The following is a 23,312-nucleotide window of genomic DNA, read 5'->3' as shown; positions in this document are numbered from 1 at the left end:
GGTTAAATGCAGAGGACAAATTTCACTGTGTGCACCGTGTGCTGTGCTGCTGTGTATCACATGTGACAATCACTTCACTTTAGGATTGTCCCCTCCATTTCGGCACTATGTGTATTTCAGAGACACTAAAAACATTAGAAACGATTGATAATTGCAGTTGCTTTTGATATTGTAGTATGTTCATGGTTTACTCTAAGACATTTTACTGTAACATTATATTATACACTCCACAAAGTTACACAATAACACATTTCAACACAGATTATATTGGTTGTACAAGAATCGCAGCCAAAAAAATACAAGGGGAAATACATTTGCCGAAACATCACGAAATTCTCAAATCTTGAGGCTCCTCCCATCATCAAGATGAAATAGGTCTGCGCGTCCCTGTGTGATTAATGGCATCCACGCTCACGCGTGCTCACCACACATGCACTGTCAGCTTGCCTTACATGGATTTGTAAGGTCTCCGTATCAGACACAGAGCGCTGCTGCGGCCTGGCCTCACTGATGGCGTGCCTCTCTCTCTCTCTCTCTCTCAGCGTTTCGGCTGTGTGTACAGGGATGTGTTCTTCCCTCGCTGGGAGGGGTTGCATTTTTTTGGAGAGGGAGAACCCAAGGCGCAGGAATGTGCTCACCTGTGTCAAAACAAACGGCCGGCGACTGAAACCGGAGAGTTGGGCTCCCGCCAGGGCCAATTTTCGGGCCCGCTGTTTGAAAAGAGTGTTCTGAATGTTTTTAGCAAATACTGTATATATTCAACCAACAGGGAGGATTTTTCCAGGTTCAATGTCAGTGTTTTGTTATTTACATTTACGGCATCAGTCGGACCCCCTTTTCCAGAGTGACTGGCAATCAGCAGTTTCAGGGACAGTCTATGGGCACAGATTTGTGCCAGTACAAACTGAAATTGAATTTAATACATTTGAATCTGAATTGCACAAAGTGAAGTTAAATTGTACGAACTGAATCTGAATGTATTAAATAGCCTCTGAATTCCAGTGTAATTGAAACTGCATTTTACATCCCAAAAATGTAAAGCAAATTTGCTTCCCCAATTTCCAAGTCAGTTCTCACAATTCAATTCAATTTTTTTGCGATGCACATTTCAGGTTCTTGAGAAAAAGCAATTGAGCTCAGATTCCCAACAGCGCTCATTTCCACGTCCATGCCCCAGCACAGCATGTTGAACGCAATTAGCAGTTTGTTGAGAGGAATTACAAACCTCTTGGTGTTTACCTGCTTCCACCTAATACGACACTAATATGTCAAACGCTTTCACTAAAAAACATCGCTCTACCGTCCACACGTAGACGTGGAAAAGAGAAATTCACTCTGGAACCCGTTTCAGAAAATAATTGTCTCTGTGTAGATGCAAGGCCAGATCCTACAGATATTTTTTATTCAGATAAAACCGTTTCCGTGTGGACTGGCCACTATTCAGTTTGCTTTACACTGTAGGATATATAGAGTCTATATTCAGAGGTTTGATTATCCTATATGGTGTGTTATTGGGAACCACTGCCTTAAAGGACCGGCACACTACAAACATAAATGAAACTATGGGGTGGCTACATGGCTCCTCCCATTTCAAGGTGTCAGAAAATATTACACTCCCACAAAAAAAACATTGTGTTGTTCGTAATGTAGATAGCTAGTAAGCAGTTACTTATCACTTATTACTTATCACTGTCACTTTGTTTCTGTAAATCCTTATTTGATGTGACATTAGCACCACTCCCCATGCACTATGTCTGCTATAGAGTCTCAAAAGTCAGATATGGCATATATTAAACATTTCATTTAGTGGATATTATTCTCTCTTGAAAATAGTTATGACATTTTATCAAATTATTTTGGGAAGTGCAAAGTATTTCCAAATATGTTGTTTATAGATTTTTTTTCTATGGAGGACTGTTAGCAGACCTGTCACTCAAATACTTGAATTACTTTTGTGAGCCCAGGTCCATGTAAGGTCGTGTAATGTGGGCTGTTTGAAAGGGTTTTAAGTTTGTCGTGCTGTCAGTCTCTTTTCTGGTTGGTCTTATTGTGTGGCCTTTTCTTTTACTTTCTTCCTTTTTTTTCCTTTCTTTTCTTTCTTTGCTATTTTCTCTGTCCTTCTTCAGAAAATGCTGGATGAGTGCCAGGACAGAAGGAGCTGTCAGGTTCTTGTCAACAGTCGTCTCTTCGGGATGGACCCCTGCCCCAGCACCAGCAAATACCTCTCAGTGTGGTACAAATGCAGGCCGAGTAAGACCCGAGAGGCTACTGGCTTCTCTTTCACACAAAAATCTACACAGACACACACATACACACACACACACAATCATTACAACTTTTGCATTGCCAAGCGATTAAAGAATATTAATACGATGGAAAACCGTTTGAAGTGCAATAATTCAATGAGTCTAGGAATAGGTGTTTTGAGCATGAAAGTGCATTTCCATTTGAAGTTTGCATGCTTTTTACTTCTTTTCATGTATTTATTGATAACAAAAAAACATGCAACAAACACATACAAATCACCCCACACAACAACTTCCCATTAATAAGTAAAGCACTCAAACCATAAAGAAAATTTTCTAGTCACTATTTACATGCAATTAGCATAAACCTTATATGTCTGCAGGGTTTCGTTTCTCAAGTGTCCTCAGCATTTACATAAATAAATAGATGAAATAAGAAGGAACCTCCTGGTAGTTATCTGGATCTTTTATCTGTGTCCTTTTTGTTTCTGTTTAAAATAGGAGGAGTCCAATAAATGACATATGATTAAATATAGTTTCCATAAGGTATTAGGCTGGTGGTGTGTGTAAGGTGAAGTGAGAATTTTTCAGATGTATTTACACTATCCACCATATCCACATGCCCACTTTTATTTTTTCCACTTTTCACTCCCCACAAAGCAACAGCTTGCTGAAATAGGCCCCATCACCTTTTTTCATTTTACAGTAGCCACACACAAACTGCGTCTGACCTTCAGCAGCTCTTGGGGCGTGACTGCAGGTGTCACTGCCTCTCAAAAGTCCAGCCAGCTCATCATCCATCATCCCGTCATCAGTCTGCTTTTGTTACTTCCACGCTGATGTCGTGTGAATGTCTGTCCACCCCTCACCTCTGATCTTCGCCACGCCTCTCTCAGTCTTCCACCTTTTTATGCTTCACTCACTATGCGCTCCTTTGTGCTGTGCGGCCGTTGTCTGTTATCTCCGTCGCAGGTCACTGTCCCTCTGTTCATTGGTGAGATGTCTGCACATGTTTAACTCCCCCTCATCTTCCTTGCTAAACATCAAAGACTACACATGATAAGAATGAAATGCTTCTGACCACATTACACTGCATACACACTTTAGAAAGAGTGGTGCAGAGTCAACAACCTGATCCTAAACAGCACAGAAACAAAGGAGCTTGTGGTTGACTACAGGAAAAGTAAAAGTGACACCCAGCCACTCATCATCGGCGGGGACTCTGTATAGAGGGTCCCATTGAGCTGGAGGATGACCTGACCTGGAGTGCCAACACCAAGGAGCTGCTGAAGAAGGTGCAGCAGAGTGTACTGTACTCCTGCTCCTTGACCTTTACCACTTCCGTAGAAAGTGTACTTGGACTGTGTGTGTAGTACGGCAGCTGCACTTCCTCAGAAAGGAAGGTGCTCCACAAGGTCATCAGGTCAGCAGAAAAAACTGGAACAATTTTACGCCTCACGATGAGGCAAATAAGCAATAGACATTTCACAGGACCATCAGGCAAAAGATACAGAGACATGAAAACCAGGACAAACAGTCTCAAAAAATGCTTTTATCCAAAAGCAATCCAGACTCTAAACTAAAAAAATAAACTCTATATTTCCATAACTATGTGCAGTAATGTGCAATATCTTTACACAACATGCAACAGACTGTAAAAATCGAGTGCAATTTGTTCTTTTGTATATTTTTGGTAGAATTTTAATATATTATGTTATATACTATTTTATTTGTTTGTAATTTAAGTTTTAACTATATGCCTCACACTGAGCCAATGACAATTAAGATTTATCTTAAATGACTTCTTGTTATGACACGTCCCCCAAATATTCAGTTGGTACAGTTTTAGTGATAGTGTCCAATAAATGTGCGTTTGTGTGTGTTTTTTTCTCCAGATGAGTACAAGAGTAAGGTGGCGTGTGAAGGTGAGCGCATGCGACTGAATTGTAAGAGCGGCATGCAGATCGCCGTCTACTCCGCCATGTTTGGTCGCACCCAGCAGGGCACCCTGGAGTGTCCGACGCACCAGAGGAGAGTGCCGTCTGTAGGTGAGTAGAAGTGTGACACTGGCTATGACACGACCGCTCTGTTCAGGTGCAGATTATATAAAAATATTTGCTAGATGTCTGTTGCATTCAAGATGACTTATTTGGGTGTTCATATTTGGGCCATCCATCTATGTCACATGCTCAGCTGTCTTTGACCAGTTTGAGCCTGTGACTTTTATCATATCTGGAAGAAATTATTGGTCATATAAAACCTTCTGGTTCTCCCTATCTCTCCCCATCATTTTAAATAGGTCTTCTTTGCTTTTGCACCTTAAATGCTCAGCATTTTTAGTGGCAGTTTAATCAATGGGATTAAAATGGGAGTTTTAAGCATGCTGTGGTTACATCACTAATTTTAGTCCAATCTCTTAAGATCTCTTTCCTCTCAAAGGTCTTGGGAGAAAATAGTTTACAACCAGTTGAAATTATTTTCAGCCTGGGTCTAAAAGCTGTCACAGCACTGAATCAGCTGCACTGCTGCCTTCGACACAGTGGACCATAAGATTCTGCTGTCTCATTTGCACAACTGGGTGGGCATTCAGGGTGGTGTCCTAGAGTGGTTTAGGTCCTGCTCCAGCACCTCTCACGTGTGGAGTGCCCCGAGGTTCAACTCTTGGACCTCTTCTCTTTGTATTTACTCCCTCTAGGGTTAAGTCTTTGGAAACACAGCATTGCGTTCCATTTCATTTGCAGACAACAGTCAAATCTATATGCCACTAAAACACGAAAACGTATATATTTAGCAAATTAATTCCTGGAGAGTATGGCATTAAAGTATGGATGTCACAGATTTTTTTTTTACATTTTAAGACAGATGTTATGTTGTTTGGAGCAAGTGAGAGAGTTAAAGTTGACTTAAATCAACAGTTGACAGATGCTGTGAAAAACTTGGGTGTTAGAGTGGACAGCGAATTGACATTCGATGCACAGGTCAGCTCAGTGGTCAAAACCAGCTTTTTTTAATTGAGCCAACTGTCGAGAGTCAAATCAGTTCTCTCTCGGCTTCACTTTGAGATTTTAATCCATGCTCTTATTACGAATTGTCTGGACTACGCACTTTATTTTGGGCTTTACCAGAGGTCACTTGATCGACTTCAGTTGGTCCAAATGCTGCTGTGCGGTTTTAACTGGTACGAAAAAACAGAAGCATTTTATTCCAGTTGTAGCATCTTTACATTGTCTCCCGGATCAATTTTTAAATTCGTATGTTTGCTTTTAAATGTCGTCATGGCGTTGCCCCACAGTATCTGTCCAATTTGCTTCAGTCCTGCGCTCTTCCACGTGCTCTCAGGTCAGCAGAACACTCATTGTTACTTGTCCTTAAGACAAGGAGGTGATATTCAGTCGCTGCTCCAAGACTTTGGAACACAATGCCCTTGAACATCAGGCAGGCCAAATCCCTTCCTGCTCTAAGAGCTCCCTCAAAACACATTTTTTTCCTCCTTGTCTTTTAAATCTATCTGAGATGATGGTTTTACTGTTTTATTATGGTTATTATTTTATTGGTTGTTGTTATTTTATTGTTTTATTCGCTGTCTCTCTCTTTTCTTGTGTCTGTGTACAGCACTTTGGTCAGCCACTTTGAGCTGTTTCACGGTTTTACCCACTGCACAATAACTGAAGGGCCCTTCTGCTTGAAAGACTATAATTAGACTAACCAATCAGCACACAGCAAGAATTCTGTTCTGAAATGAAATTCAGGTCAGTTTTTATAAAAGTGTCCTCCCTGACATGGACTTAGCGGTCACCTTAGAATATAGGGTACACATTAACCAATCGTGTTGTTGCCTGTAGGAAGAACAATTGTGCATAGGAAAAAATTGCAATCAAGGCCTCATGTTTTTCCTCAATGCAGGCAAGCATAACATGGCCTTGAATTCTGATGACATCACAATACTGCTTGAATCAGGAAATCAGTTGCCTCCTTTCAGCACACAGTGAGTCTATGTTGTCATAATCAGTGTAGATAAGAAATCAGTCATGAGTCACAAGCCTTGAAGTCTGAGACTCAAGTCCCTTCCTCTGTCCTTTAATGTACTGCGGTTGCACAAGTGCTCCAATCAGATAACATTGTTCATTCCAGGTTTTATTTAGAGTAATAGAGTAATTAGTTGAATGCAGGGAGAGTGAGTTAGGCTTCTATAAACAGCAGATATGATTGAAGTCATGAGCAGTGTCTGTCTAACATGCCGCCTGTTGCTGGATCCATGCAAAAGACAGTTAAACTTCAGCCCCATACACTCACATGGACGTGGTAACTGACTGGTTTTGTGATCAATACGAACATGTCTGATCAGTCTGCTTAACCCTTGACAAATGATGTAGCATTGCCTGCGAATGACACTGTATACCCTATCGGGCAAACGTTTTTAGAAATGAAAGTGCAGAGCAAAAAAACAATAAATCATAGAATCCATATATATAAACAAAAATGTATAGACTGTTGTCTCATCACCTTTGGCAGATATACCAGCTGAACAGACTTATGGAAATATTTCTGCCATGGAAATCAAATATTCTTCAGAAAGTTCTTCCCAACCCTGTCGCCATAAATGTGCGGCACTTGTAGGTTGCTTTGCTTTCACACTTCTGCCCATACAAAAGGCACAAAAAAATTAATTAAATAAAAATGGCCGGTGGTGGCCTAGCGGTTAAGGAAGCGGCTCTGTAATCAGAAGGTTGCTGGTTCGAATCCAGAGGTACCACTGAGGTGTCACTGAGGTTTGTTGTGTCACTGAGTGCTGTGCTGCAGTGTATCACATTGACAATCACTTTCACTTTCATCCCAATCCACCTTGATGCTGTTTAATTCTGTGCTGGCCACTGCATGTTTTCAAGCTTACCATCTTGTTCTTTTTTTTTCATGAGGTAGCACTGGTGTAGCTTGGACTTGTGTTTTGGGTCATTATCTTGCTGCAGGATGAACCCCTCACCAGCTAGTTGCTGAGTGCTGTGGTAGTGTCTCTCACTCTGTACGCGTCACCGACCCTGGATCCAGCAAAACATACTCAGACCATCACACTTCCTCCTCAGTGTTTGACAGCTGATTTCACACACTTGAGGAACCTCCCCTTCGACGACTCAAAACCTGCAAAACCTGTGCAATCTCCACAGAGCTGCTGAGAAACGCATATGAGGGTCAGGCTACTGTCTGTGGCTACTGTAAAAGGAAAAAAAAAACGGGGTGACGGGGTCTATTTCAGCAAGCTGATGCTTTGTGAGAAGTGAAAAGTGCTTTTGATGGTGAAGGAGACTGTACTCATTGACAACTCTGTAATTCATCTGTACAGGTTTTCAGAGTTTTGATGGTCTGTCTCTCTTGCATTGTTAATTGCCTTCTTCTTGCCTCGTAGCAACAGACTACTTTCTGCAGTATAATACTGTTTAAATATGCACAAGGCTATGTTACCACAGTGTGTTCGAACACTGCTGTTATGCAGACAGAGGGGTCAAGAAAACTTATAACACCTGTAAGGAACCTTTGATCAACCTCATTTGCTGCAGAACAGCTTTTTGTTGACCAATTTTTTGTTCCCTAAAAAAGGGGTTGGTCAAATGTGGTATTTCATTTTTACCGTGTTACATTTACATTTTTAGGTGTAGTTTTAGTCTACTGTATATGAAATTCAGACACCAGCTTATGCAGACAAAGTGATCTCTCAATCTGCCAATGATAATGTTCAGAGGGACTTTCCCCAAATCAGAGCCATTCATCCCCAAAACTGCCACCTGCCCCAGTTCCCCTGTCCAGTGTATGGCATTTTCCTTTTTTCCCTGCTTTTAGAAGTACTAGATGTGGTTATGAGCTGTACGGGACTGCTCAGTTTGTGCACTACTCTGCTCAGTTTGGCCGAAAACATGACAGAAAATGGGTCAGAGGACATGGCAAAGGGGACGGGAGCCTTGCCCGCAGGCAGCAGTAGTGTGGCAGAGGGCATCGGGTATCGCCGCAGTGTCTGCTGCACGCAGGTCAGTGGTGAGAAGAGGCCCTGGAGAGAGGCAGGAGACTGACACGGCGCCTGGAGAAGGTCTTGTAGGTGACTCATGTGTTGTTCCCCTGGTAACCAGAGACCGAGGGCAGAGAAGGCCCTTTTGTGTGTATTCTCTGTGCAGCGAGGTTGGGAGTGTACTCTCAGGGAGCGTAAATGTCATAGGCCGCACACGCTCAAGAGCCGGTTTATTACCAACGCTGGCACACGCACCACTCGCCCACCTTCTGAATACATGCCAGTCACCTCATTCAGGCACATGGCGATATATGGAACTTTCTTTTTCATCTATTTATTTCCATTAGCCAGGTAGGACATTCATGATTTCCGGTTGTGCAGAGGTTAATGGAAAGGGACAATATTTCAATTCTTTTGTCACAGCGAGTTGAAAACAGAGTAAGGGTGTAGTAGCCTAGTGGGTAACACACTCGCCTATGAACCAGAAGACCCGGGTTCGAATCCCACTTACTACCATTGTGTCCCTGAGCAAGACACTTAACCCTAAATTGCTCCAGGGAGACTGTCCCTGTAACTACTGATTGTAAGTCGCTCTGGATAAGGGCGTCTGATAAATGTACATGTAAATGAGTAAAATTTGAAGTTTTTTTTTATTATTTAACTGTGTTATTTTAAACTTTTGAGGCCTCCACCCATAAATATCCAGCCAGCAGCTGATGGCTAACACACACACACACTCACACACACAAAGAGGTATTTCAGTGTGTTATTTGTAGCTGCACACAAATGTGTGTCAACTACACTGAAAAATAACTCAATGCCACAATCATCCAGTTAATGATTGGGAGGAGATTAATGTGTTTTAATGCTGACCGCACCAATGAGAACCCGATTTCCCATCGCAATATGTAAAAACGACACATGATCAGGCATTGTGCAATCACTCCGCAGCCCACAGCTTGGGGGAAAGTGTTCAGCAGCCATTAACACGGTTCCCCGTCACCCAATCCCCTGCTGGCCCACGGTGCAACCCCAAACACGCCGCCACATCAAAGCTGCGCTGACAGGGGAGCAATTCCGCCGGGTACCATTATCTTTTTGCTGTGTGTGTGCTTGCGTGTGATTACAACTGAACCAAAGGCCTTTTTTTTCTGTTCTGCTCCTTCGGGTTTTGACTTGCTGTGAAGCGCCCTGTCTTTCGATCTCCTCTCGCATTACTATCACAATGCACCACTTGACAATTCGATTGCAGCTTGGTCTTCTCGCGCTGAAGTACGTAATCAAGTGGGAAATGTTTTGCGGTGCATCAGTTTCCTGTCCGATTGACTAGTCTGCGTGCTGCCCGTTATCAATAACCAGCATTGGTTTGTTAGGCTGGAAGCTCCAGTTCCCAGAAAAAAAATCCTCTAAATGTGGGTGGATGCTCGAGAAGAATGAGGCTTTTGTGAATTGGCTCGAGAAGGTTGTTTTCATACCTGTTCATTCCCTTCTGAGTCATTTGTGTCCTCTCATCTCCTCTTTCACTGCTCTGTGTGAGTGTGCGTGCGTGCAGGTTTGTTTATGTGTGTTTGTGTGTGTGTGTGTGTGAGAGAGTTGATCTCCTCTAAAATGAAAGTTCAAAATTTAACACTGATTTGGTCCCCCCTTTTGCTGCAAAACTGGAACATCCCATGAGAGCTGCAGTTTTGGAGATGCTATGATCCAGCCTCCCAGCCATCACAATTTAGTTCTTGCCAAAGGCGCTCAGATCCTCGAACTTGACCATCTTCCCGGGAACAAAGTGTTCACTTTTGCCGAATCACTGCGACTTACTGGGAATTTTTACCTATCACAGCATTTCCTGTTTTTTTCCGCCAGTCAAACGTAACCGGTTTCATTTCCGCGTTACTGAACATGCAGACATTCATGAAAGGAATGTTGCACATGTACCATCAAATACCCGAAAGTGGGGGCTCAAGTACTTTGTACCGCATGCAACATTGCGGTGGAACACAAACGAAAGTCGTGAAATGAGTTGCCGACATGTGTGACCAGCCGAGGCAAATCAAGGGTTTTTCTCACAAGAACTGTTTTTGTTCTTGTATGAAGTCTACGCATTTTTTTTTTCATTTACATTTGTTATACTGGACAACTATAGCCCTTTCCGAAGCACCTTGTTGGAAAAAGTGTGCCAGTGCATTTATTTAAATAAACAATATTAAATTGCATAATTTGAATGTTTATAGTCTGTATATATTAATTGAAATCAAATGCAAGATGAAAAAATACACTGTAAGTTTGGACTACAATTGCCACAACTTGAGGCAATTTAGATCGCAACAATCACAAAAGTCTATCGCGAAATCCTGGAGGGACTGCAATATTTACATTTACATTTACGGCATTTGGCAGATGCCCTTATCCAGAGCGACTTACAACGTGCTTTCAAGTTACCATCGATTAAGTGATCAGTTCTGGTTCACCAGGACCCCAACTATGAATACAATCTTTTTATTCACTCTGTTGTAGATTCTGTACACAAGTTCGACCATAAGAAAAGTTACAATTTAATCTAAATATTCTTAAGAGGAAGGTCTTGAGCTGTCGTTAGAAGGTGCTCAGTGACTGAGCTGTTCTGAGTATACGAGGTGCAGTGTGAGGTGTAATAAGGTCTGTGAGGTAGGATGGGGCTACTCCATGTTTGGCTTTGTAGGCCAGCATCAGTATTTTGAACCTGATGCGTGCAGCTACTGGGAGCCAGTGGAGGGAACGTAGCAGAGGGGCGGTGTGGGAGAATTTGGGAAGGTTGAAGATCAGTCGTGCTGCTGCAATATATCCCACCCACTGCCAGATGCCACTCTAACAAGATAACCAATGATATTCACTTCACCTAGTGTTCTGGCTGACCAGTGTGTGTTCAAATGCACTGTGTTACAGTCTGGGACAGGAATGTCACAGTGACCAAAAATACACCTTTGAAATGCGGTTATCGAGCATGCCTGATTCATTAAGGCTCATTTGTGCCTTTAGGACTTTAAATCAGAGCCCATGGACCTTTTGCCATCAGCCATATGCCGTTTTTGAATAGCCTCAAGCAGTCAGGTGAGATTACGGGACGTCCCTGAAGCCACTGCATGTTTCTGGACAGATGAGAGTTTGACAGGAATGCAGAGGCAGGCCAAAAACGACAAACTCTGATATTTACCAGGGCACACCCTCTTACATCACACAGTGCAGACAGGAAGTGGTATGTTTTGTATATTTGTGCTTGTTCTGTGTATTTCTGCCCTTTCACTTCAACGTTGTTGCAGCACATTAAATACTCTAAAGTTCACAGTACAGGCCATGCATTAGGAATGTGTGTGCATGTGTGTATCTGTCCTCACAAAGGCTATAAATAACTACAGGACATTCTAGAGGTCCGAGAATACATGACATGAACATGACAAATCGCCACAGTGATGAGAATCAAAGGAAAGGCTAATGGCTACTGTCTGTCTCCCCACTTCCTGCGGTCAGGGAGGGGGAATTAGAACGTGACACCGGTGTGAAAACCTCGCTTTGGGGTCTACCCCAGACAGAAGGCCACGGGGATCATGGTCTGGGGGACATCTGTCTCCATCTGCTTGTCTACCTGAGTGAAATTATTAGCCAATCCATTATAAGACTATTAGGGCTACATGGTTTTTAACCAAAAGAGTTTTTTGGGGGGGGTTTGTTTGCATTAATTGTGGCTCCAATATGAAATCATTTTAAAAGTAGGAAGTGTCACACACTGTGGCCGAACAGTTCGCACTCATTGAGAAATGATTAAAAAAGGAGGGGAGTTCCCCCTCAACGTCAAATTTTGGCACGATGCTACTGGGTTACCCAACCATGTTCCTTGTGATTACAGGGTTTAGGTATTGTCATAATCTTAAGATTTGCAATGTTCACCATCGCACTCATATGAGAGTGTGGAATTTTGCTATTAGTAAAAATATTTTACGAGTTTATACTGCAGATCCAGGTTAGCAGTGCAAGACCTTAAGTCCTTCTAGATAAGGGGCCCTACAAAGGGTTTGAGTAGCGTGTCCCTCTTGAGAGGTGATTAAGTAGATTAGGTTTCTAGGTACCAGCTATACTCAGTCGCATGGATCCCGAATGAGAATCAGGACACAAGGAACCCAGCACAGTGATAGTTTCACGTGAACAAGTAGGGCTTTCTGAGTCTCTGCGTAGTTAACATGAAGAACCAGGTCACCTCAGAACTATCAGGGATCATGAGCATGATTAGCATTCCGTAGACGTAGGGCAACACATCCAATATAGGTTATACGATACGATATTTCCCCCCCAAATCCTGGAAAAAAATTCTCAGACAAAGAACTGGTGTGTTCTCAGTGAGATGTTAATTCACTTACAATGGGTAATGTAGCTAGACGAGAAAGCTTAATTTAACGTTTAAATTGTTACGAGACCTGGTTACAATACACACAATTCAGACAGTGTGCAAACTCATGCATGGTATTCTCACACTAAAAATGCTCATTTGAATGCCCATGAAGGAGTGTATCTTTATTCTGCTTCTTGGGCACCTTGCTGGCATGCAGTTAGCTTTACTAAGTGAGGTAACTCAGAAACACAGTCCCAAAAACCAGGAACTTGCCTAATCTCTCCTTTTCTTGAAAGAAAACATAGAGCCTTAGGGGGGCTCCCCGTAGGCCAATCCCCCATACATCACTGTCCGCTTGGCTCCTCTGATTATTGCCATGGATGGCCGTTTGAACTGTGACCCCTGCCTCTCATCACTCTTTGGCTCGGTGGTGTCAGTGTTAGGGCCCTCTCTCGCTCTCTGGGTCACGTCGTCCTTCCCTCGCTTGGTCTTCTGGTCACCGAGTGAGTGATGTCCGGTGTCGGCTTTCAAAGGCCTAAAGCGGCGCTTGTGTTTAGTGTACGGCGTGTCATTTTAAACGACACCTGTAACTGCACTTACCGTTTATGTAGAGCAAGGAAGCGGAGCAACATTTCCTGGAGGAAACAACAGGTTTGTGGGATTAGGGGGTGACATTGGCCAGTTTGTCGCTAGAAGTTGCCTAAGGTTAGAGTTACGGTTGAATATCCTGCTTTCTGAATCTGAACCAGGTTTTCAGTTTTTATGGGTAATTATGTGAAACAGACACATTTGATGCAAAAAAGCTGCCGGGCAGTCAATGGCATAGTTTTTGCCGTGGCTGAGATATCAACCCTTCTAAAACTTGTATAAAAAATGTAGAAACATTCCTTCCCATTTAACAGTGCTGGTGGTTGCTATCAAAACTGAAACAGTGTAAAAAAAGATTTCGGAGATCTTACAGGATGCAAAGGAATGTGGTAATTTGACTTCCAGAAATTTGGAATTAATTTTTTGGTCAAAAAAGTGGTGTTACATTCTTTTTTTGTGAGCTGCCTACTCATGTTGACAGATTGTTGGAGATTGTTTAATTATTTCTCATATTAAATGTGTCGACTTAAATATGACAAATATAAATGAAACTGCTAAAATGATTTCACTTAAAATGATATCGAAATGTAAAACAAACAAATTAAAGATCCACAAAGCTGTTTTCTCAAAGGTTGGTATTGAAAAAAAAACGGGGGCCCAACACAGTACTTTCTATATGCTTGCTGTAATTATATAGGACAGTCTTCTGATATAAAGGTATGAATTTATTATGGTAATTGATCCCTAGAATGGACAATTATTGATTTTTGCATCCCTGACTTAGCAATATTTTTCAGAAGAACACGAAAAAAACTATATGTCTCTTTGTGAATTTTGCTTGTACAGACTGCCAGACAGAGACCGCTCTTCAGGTGCTGACATCCGGTTGCCAGGGGAGACAGAGCTGCAGCGTCCGCGCCTCCACCAGAGATTTTGGTGACCCCTGTTATGCAGGCACCCGAAAATACCTCAACGTCATCTACACGTGTGGTGTGTAAATTTCATTATTTCTCCATCACTGTTTTGCCATGAGAAACTCTGGATGTGAACACTAGGTGGAGCCACACGGTGATGCATACACTAATGTTCAAAAGTTTGTGGTCATTTAGAAAGGTTCCAGTGTGACTGGAATATAAAAGTGAGTTTGCTCATTTGCTGATGCACCCGATACTCAACCAGTGTGGATTTGGTGATTTTTATTGCTTCAGTGCAACTGTTCTCAGCCATTCTAGGATTATTGAATAAACAAGTGACAGACTTGCATTAGTGAACATAGCATTCAATTGGAAGTCCAGATTAATTGTGGCTGAGAAAAGACCCCTCCACGTTTATGCCGATATGCCATTCATTAACATCCATTTACAGCTATCATAGTCATTTAGAACATGGACAAGGTGTGAGCCGGACCATTAATTTAATGGACAAAAATTAGCTGCTTTTTCACGTGAAAGTCATTAGTTGTCACTTGTGACAGACCACAGCACAGCACCCAGTGCACACAGTGAAATGTGTCCTTCTGATTACGGGGCTGTTTCCTTACCCTCTTGGCCACCACTGCCCCAGTACAGTAATGCTGTAAAGTAGATAAAGGGTAATGACTGAAAAAGGTTCCTATATTTTGATGAAAAAATCTATTTAATAGGAAGGATTATAAGTAGAGAACATTCATTCTTATTTATTCTTGTTTTACTGGTGCCATTTTGCAAAAAAACAAAAAGGCAAAGGGAATCTGGTTAATGTATCTCTCCTTTTCTGTAACACGAATGACCACACATTGGGTGGAAAAATGAATGGCTATGTTATTCCAGCGCTGTGCAGATGAAATCCCATAATGCCAGTGCTTCCAGTGAGGCCAGTTTGAATAAGCTCACTTCCAGAGCAATAACACAACGTTAAATGGGCTCTGACCTCCAGGGAGCGCCAGCTAATCAGTCACACACAACCTGGACAGACTCAAGAGTCAAGCACCACTGAAACCTTTTCCCCAGACAGGAAATCCCCCCGCATGTTTGTTAGTTCAGCCAGGACTAGGAAAGTGTGGCAGGACCAGCAGACACCATGAAAGAGAAAAGGTGAAAGGTCAGAGACTGAATAGGCAAGGCGGAGTATGGTGTTGGAAGGCAGGCCGTCTCGATGATGACCCCTGGGATCCTTTTCCTGACATTTATTCTTGAGCAGAAAATCGTTAATCACTAACCATTCATATTTATTGTGACGCTAATTCTCATTATCTCTGCCTGTATAAAGCTGCTTTAAGGCCATTTACAGATACACACCCTCATGTATGTGCACATTAGACATTTTTAAAGGTATTATTTTGCCCAAAAAGAAAAAGGAAAACACGTGAAATTTTCCTCCATGTATGACACTGGGACCTGCACGGTACTGCTTTGAGGAAATCTATGATATAACACTTATGTGTAATTATAAAATAATGTACACCAGAATACATATAAAGATATTCTTTGTCACTATCACACATGCATATTCAAACATACACAAGCCAATACTGTAAACGGATCAGTTTAGTTAATTTATTCATTTATCAATGAGTTTTCAGAAATATATCAGCTCCTCAGTTGGAGGACTGTGCAGAGTGGCTGAAAGCAGAAACCCAGTATCTGTTGATACTAGTGAGTTGTATTTAGGTTCTTGAGCTTGGTCTGTAGCTGTGTCTCTGTAGAGCTGCACGCATGACATTCATCTCGCACGACTGTTTTAACTACCACTTTAAACCTGACTGGGATGAGATTGAGTGCTTACTGGAGCTTTTTTTTTTCCTTACTACATTCTTCCATTACTGGTCTGGATTATTTCTCCCAGTCAGGACTGGTCTAGCGTCCGGGCTTTTGATAAGCATTAGTGGTGCGATTTCACACTCTATGAAAAGTGAAAGGCTCATATATCTGAGTGAAAGTGGAAAAAGTGAACGTGAAGTGGTTATTGTGAAATTCAGCACAAGGTGACACAACGAAATGTGTCCTTTGCTTTTAATCACCATGGTGAGCAGTGGGCAGCCATGAAACCCAGCCGGGAGCAGTGTGTGGGGACGGTGCTTTGCTCAGTGGACCTTGGCGGTTTGGGATTTAAGCCAGCAACCTTCCGATTACTTCCATTTCCTTACCCGCTAGGCCACCACTGTCCTTTTGCTTAATCATGTAGATATTTTAGAGCAATAATCAGTCAGAAAAATGCAATAAGAAATAGAAATATCTGAAATATGGATGGTCCAGTAAAAACACAGACTTCAATGTTTCATTTAAGGGTATTCAGGATCAGGGTATCTTGCCTGTAAGGAAGGAGTCAAGGTGAAAATGGTCCTAAATATTTCTGTAGTGATTTATAGTGATTTCAGTAACTTCACATGGCATACTGCTCTTGTGCCAACCCCTATCTGACAGTCGGCATGGCTGGGATGTCTCAGCAGCGGGCCTGAAAGTGCCAGGTGACACACACGCACCCAGCCTTGACGGCGCTCCCACGGGGACCCGCCACTTATCTGCACACTTCCTTCCTTTGAACGGCCAAGAACAAAGGAGGGGAAAACCAGCAAGTCCGGGTCGCTATCGCACTCTCTCTCTTTCTCTTTCTCTGTCTCTCTGGCCTGTAGAAAATAGATGTGCTGATTGATAAGAATGTGTCTTTGTATACAGTAGGTCTGATTGTGAGGCCTGGCTGCAGTTGTGTGTTCCCTTCTGTCGTTATTTTATCTCTGTTTAAAGGGGGCTGGATGTTTGACCATGTGGCATGGCAGGAAAGGACGCAATGAATGCTTGACTTACAAACAGGGGGTTTTATTGAGAAATCAAATGGCCTACGAGGGCCCTCATGTAGACAAAAGCACACAAAACATCATGAAAGACAAATGACTTGACAAGGACCAGACACAGCAAGGATAAATTTATACATGATAACGGAAGAACCCAATCAGGTAATCAGGAACACATTACAGAAAACATGAAGACGAATCTAGAGCACCCGGAAATGTAAGGCCATGACAGTACGCTTTATGGTCTGGATAATGTCATATATTTTTTCATGCTGCTGATGCACTGCAGCGCAGTACCTGTCGCTCTCAGACGGAGGTGTTCTGGTGCGACTCACACTTTGTTCAGTTCAAAATATTGTGTTCTTGTCTGGTTTGTTCCACCTAGAGTTAGGGTTATGGTTAGGGTCAGCATTAATTTTACTGTGACAAAACACTTGATCGCTACCATATGTCCAGTGAGTATGCACATGCAAACACAGACCAGATTTGGCAGTGGGGGACTGACACCCACCCACAGAACCCTCAATGGATGCAAACTGTGAAGTGAAAGTGATTAATTGTCACTTTACAGCATGACAGCACAGCAGCCAGTGCACACAGTGAAATGCGCTCTTTGCATGTAACCATCACCCTCTCTGAGCAGTGGGCAGCCATAAAAGGCACCCGGGGAGCAGTGTGTTGGGTGGGTGCTTTGCTCAGTGGCACCTCAGTGCTACCTCGGCGGTTCTGGATTCTTCCGATTTTGGGTCTGATTTCTTACCCACCATGCCCCAGAGTACATGTTGGTACATTTATATTCATAGATTCATGTCTGCTGTTCCAGATATGGCATGCATGTTTCGGTATGTCTGCAGAAGTTAAGCAGCATGTATGACCCTCAGGCTCTAGGGCTCTAGTGAATGACCTTCCCTTTTTTGTACACTTTTGGTAGCACCATCTAACCTGTCAACAGTGCATGATTTCATACTGCACATCTGCAAGGCTGAGCACCTGCAAATGCTAACACAAATGCTAACACATGTAACAACATGCAATTTCAACACATGGATATTTGTTTTCAATGTGGAAGGTGTTTCCTGTATTCAAAACTAAGGCCTGTACAACACTGCTATAAGGAAATACAGTATATTATGTGAAATATAGTATACAGAATATGTAAATTAATTTACACCAAGATCATCTTCTTTGCATAAAGATCTTTAGCAGGGGGACGTTTTGAGCACTGCAGGATTTTAGTGTGTTACTAATAGTAACCTTTGTTACTGTCACCCAGCTATCTTCAGGTCATATATCAGTTCCCACCGTGTAGTTCTGGGCTGTTTCTTCACTGTTCTCAAGATTGTTTGTACCCCACGAGGTGAGATCTTGTATGGAACCCCATTTCACAAACAGTTGACCTCTTCTCACAAAGCTGCTTACCTATTGTAGATGTGCTCATCCCATTCTAATGCAGGTGTATAATCTTGTCCCTGGTGTCCTTAGACAGCTCTTTGGACTTGGTGGAGGTTTGCGTCTGACTGTTTGAAGGTGGGGACAGGTGTCTTTTATACAAATAACCAGTTCAAATAGGCGCCATTAATACAGGTAATGAGTGAAGGATAGAACAGATTCTTAAAGAAGAAGTAACAGGTCTGTGAAGGACAGAATGTGTGCTTTTTTGTAGGTGCTAAATACTTACAATATAATCTCTTTATTTGTCTCTCTTTGCCATGAAAATGAAATTAATCCTAAAAACATTTCCACTGCAGATAAATGATCAAAAGATCAAAAGCAGACTGGATGCTTTAAAGGAGGGTGATGCTTGAAATCATTGTTCTTCCTTCCTTAACCATTGTTACTTGCAAGGAAACACATGCAGTCATCATTGCTTTGCATACAAGTTTCTTCACAAGGATATTGCTCCTACTAAGATTGCACCTAACTTAACCACTTATCAGATCATCAAAAACTTAAAGGAGAGTCTTCAGGGTGCCCAACAAGGTCCAATTAGCGCCAGGACTGTCTCCTAAAGATGATTCCGCTGTGGGATTGGGGTGCCACCAGTGCAGAGCTGGCTCAGGAATGGCAGCAGGAGAAGAGGAGGAGAAGACCTTTGGAAGATGGCCTGATGTCAAGAAGGTCAGCAAAGAAGCCACTTCTCTTCAAGAAAAACATCAAGGACAGGCTTTTATTCTGCAAAAAGTACAGGGATTGCTGAGGACTGGGGCTTCATCAGAGTCATTTTCTCTGATGAAGCCCCTTTCCGTTTGTTTGGGGCATCTGGAAAAATTATTGTCCAGAGAAGAAAAGATGAGCCCTTCCATCGGTCCTGTCTCATACCAACAGTAAAGCATCCTGAGACCATTCGTGTGTTGGGCTGCTTTTCATCCAAAGGAGTGGGATCACTCACAATTTTAACTAAGAACACAGCCATGAATAAAGAACGGTACCAAACCATCCTCCGACAGCAACTTCTCCCAACCATCCAAGAACAGTTTGGTGAAGAACAATGACTTTTCCAGCATGATGGAGCACAAAGTGATAACTAAGTGGCTCGGGGAACAAAACAATTAATGGCCCTGAAACTCCCCAAACTTAAATCCACTTGTGGTCAATCCTCAAGAGACGGGTGGACAAACAAAAACCCACAAATTCGGAAAAACTCCAAGCACTGATTATGGAGAAATGGGTTGCCATCATTCAGAATTTGACCCAGACATTGAGTCACAGCAGAGGTCTTGAAATAAAGGGCCCAAACTGCAAATATTCACTTTTTACATAAACCTGATGTAATTGTCAATGAAACCCTTGGAAACTTATAAAATGCTTGTAATTATACTGCAATACATTACAGAAACAAGTGACAAATAGATCTTAAACACTGGAGCATCAAACTTTGTGAAAACTAGTATTTGTGTCATTCTCCAAACTTTTGGCCATGACTGTACCACGGGATTTTTTTCCTTTTTACATTCTTTCTCTCACAGTTGAAGTGTACGTATGATGAAAATGACATCTTTTTAAGAGGGACAACTTGCACAAGTCAATAGCTGCCAAATCTTTTGCCCCACTGTACATAAATATGACATTTTTACCATTTGAAATTGATCAAATACTGCAAGGGTACTATTGTCACTTGTTGAACATTTAAACGAATTCAGATACTCAGCGGCTAATAAAGTTTCTCAGAACCAGATGAAAAGATCATTACACACATAAACCCAGTATTTGCTATATAGCTCTGTCTTTGTAGGGCTGCACTCATGTCATTCTTCTAATCTGACAGGAGTTTGATTGAGTGCTTACTGGAGTGGTTTAAAGGAAGATTATTTAATTTACCACATTCTTCCATTTCTGGTCTGGATTATCTCTCCCAATCAGGACCGGTCCGGTGTCCAGGCTTTTGACCTGCATTAGAGCTGCGCTCACTTTGCACTTTACGTTTTTACACACTCAAAGGTTCTTATCTGTGAGGAGAAAAGCCACTGTTCCTGGGTCCTCCACTAATGCAGATAAGAACGGAGGACAGACAGGTTTTACGTGAACTCCCCTTTTGTGGATTAATATCCCTGGGTCATGACATTCCCACTGGGGAGAGGGCGGGAGCCTTGCCATGTGACCTCCGTTGACCGAAAAGTGTACCTTGCGGGGTGTGGGTTTTGGGGGGGTGGGGGTTTAACTTGGCGCCTCACTGCATGCCATTTACCTTAAAAGGCTGTGAAATTGATTGGGAATAAAAGTATGGCTGCCTCCCCTGCCCACTGCTGTCAGTGCCGGTTAGTTCATTTTGTTTTAGTGTATGTGCACACTGTATGGTGCTGCACAACACTTGCAGGATCCAGAGCGGTCTGGGTATCGTCCTGTCTCATCAGTCATGAGATGTGCTGAAATGTGTGACAAATGTTCAGGGTTAAAAATCAAGGAGAAATCCTCCCTGCGCTGCGATTTAATGCTTTAATGGCATTAAATCCTGTCATCGCAGAACCACAGAATTGCAGAGGTGGTTCTCACATTTCCAGGAACATCTCCACGGAGAGCTTCCTCTGCTTGTTCAGTTAAAAAGTACATTAAGTAAAGGGTGGTTGTAGCGTTGTGGGTAACACACCTGCCTAAGAACCAGAAAACCACAAAGTCCCTGGTTCAAAACTCACTTACTACCATTGTGTCCCTGAACAAGACACTTAACCCTGGGTGTCTCCAGGGGGAACTGTCCCTGTAACTACTGATTGTAAGTCGCTCTGCATAAGGGTAAAATATAAATGTAAAATACAGTCTTATTAGGACTTGACATTCTTGGAATGTTTTGTTCTCTCTTGTTGTTCCAATAATGATTTTACATTGAAGTTTCCAGACCTCAGAAGTTAAACTACATTCAGACGGAGCGCAATGCAGTGTGTGACTGGATGGCTCAGAAAGTGGCTAAAATCTTCAGACAAAATATCTGTGCTGATATTTTACACCATGTTACGACCTTAAGTGTAGTATTTATTTGCAGATCAGATTATAACAATAAAGGCTTCAGTATATTAATCTTCAGTGACAAAACAGTTTAAACAACGTATTTGGCAGAATGATATTTAAAGTGATGCATCAGAGAGGCATTATCGTGAGGTTTTGTCCCTCCCAGCCAATCGAAACACCAGATTGGAACTAATGATATGGTGTAATCTGCAGCCAACATGATATGCAGCATTGGAACATGACGCACATGTCAAATTTGTGACCACAACAGTACTAGATTGGGGGGAGCTGTTGTGTCAAAAACAGACATTGAGTGTCTGTTAGATGCTGAATGTACGTCAGTGTAGCCAATGAATTTTAGATAATCTAGTAGAAACAAACAAAAAATTCTGGCATAAGGTAAGAACTTTATTTATCCCGAGGAAAATTCCTTTGTCATAAACATTTTCAGTACAAAAAGAGGAATAAAAATTAAGACAATAAAAGTTAAAATATGAACAAACATGTAGGGCTCTACTTTGGGCAAATGGGAATGGTGACAGGGAATGGAAAGGTCACACTCACTTGACCTACTCATAGACACTCTGACGAGACTCGCGGGCGAGGGCTACTCGGGGTCTGTCCGACGGCCCTGCCAGCCAACTGACCAGACACAGTAAAACTGACCCACCGACCACACATACACACAATACACCCTCAACAACACCACCACATACCCACACCACACCGACACACAGTGACAGACAGCTTTGTAGTACCAGACCCGGAACTCTTGTGCATGTACTCCTTTAAAGGAGGGAAAGCAGGTACAGAAAACCAGGAAGGGGTGGGACCAGCAATCGTGCTTCCCTGACTCTGAGGAGGATTGTTACAGTTATAACTTAAAAGCACAAAAAAAAAAAAAAAACATAATTCCATGGTTTATTGTGTGGCTGTAAATTCCGTCTTTTGTATTATTCATTGCTCGCCAGCCGAGCTTTTCCCCGTCGCATTTTCTGTTCAGTGTCATTTTCAGCGTCAGCTTGTTATAAAGATGATGTGTAAATGTGACACGTATTGTGTATCTCATTACCAGGCAACGAGCTGAGGTTTGGCTGGGGTTTCCATGGTGATTTGCTGATGCTGGAGCTGGGGCTTTGCTGTTTCAGCAACTTGTCACTCCAACAACTGCCTCTCCATCATGACATTTCTCTTTCTTTCTTTTTATTTTTTTTCCTGCTAAATACAACGGACAAATGAACACAATCCAAACATATTTTTTGCCGTTTGGGGGGGTTGATGGGAACTGGGTGAAAAAAGCTTTTCTTCATGCCCTGCTGCTAATCTAATCATCCTCATGGGTGAATCAGGTCTCTGGTTTGTCTTCTTTCCAGCATGTAGTGGTCTTCTCTTTCATTCTCCCTCTCTCTCTCCCCTCATACCAGCCTGGTTTTACATCCCATAAGCCTTTTCATTTCAGCCTGTGGTTGAGGTCCCAGCATTACACGGTTCAGCAGCTCGCACACACTCGACAGCCATGCAGACGCAGACACACACATTTCAAAAAGCAGTGCCCTCGTAGGCCTTCTTTCGCGGTTTCCTGTGGAGCGCTCAGAGACAGAACGGTTTGTTACTACGGGAGACGAGAGGTCCGACACAGGGGCCGGTTACTTGGGGTCTTCTGCTTTTGACAACTTGGCCTAGAAAGGCTGTTGTTCATGTTCCTCCAACCTTTGATTTGCCATGTTGAAGAAAATTAGGAGCTTTGTGTTCGGCAGGAAGGTGAATGAAAGGAACATAAATAGCCCAACACATCTGAGGCTGATGTCATTGTACTGTCATCTGTCCCTGAGTAGTCCCAACAAATCTTTGACCACACACCATCTGTAAGCTGTCATAGGAGAAATTAATATGAAGAGATATGAAATGTTTGAGAGAAAA

At 42.5% G+C, this 23,312-nt stretch overlaps 1 protein-coding gene across 1 annotated transcript in view; it reads left to right on the top strand.

The window, feature by feature from the left end:
• LOC114763800 (protein eva-1 homolog A-like) overlaps nt 1-23,312 on the top strand; it is a 64,527-nt gene that overhangs the window by 16,186 nt on the left and 25,029 nt on the right. Inside the window, exons 3-5 of the mRNA XM_028953577.1 lie at nt 2,127-2,250; nt 4,142-4,294; nt 14,030-14,173. Coding sequence (XP_028809410.1) covers nt 2,127-2,250; nt 4,142-4,294; nt 14,030-14,173 — 421 coding nt within the window. The remainder of the gene's footprint in view (nt 1-2,126; nt 2,251-4,141; nt 4,295-14,029; nt 14,174-23,312) is intronic.

Source organism: Denticeps clupeoides, chromosome 14, assembly GCF_900700375.1.
Source record: "Denticeps clupeoides chromosome 14, fDenClu1.1, whole genome shotgun sequence".
Lineage (NCBI taxonomy): Eukaryota > Metazoa > Chordata > Actinopteri > Clupeiformes > Denticipitidae > Denticeps > Denticeps clupeoides.
The sequence above is the reverse complement of the archived record's forward strand: the minus strand, read 5'-3'. Positions and strand labels throughout refer to the sequence as shown.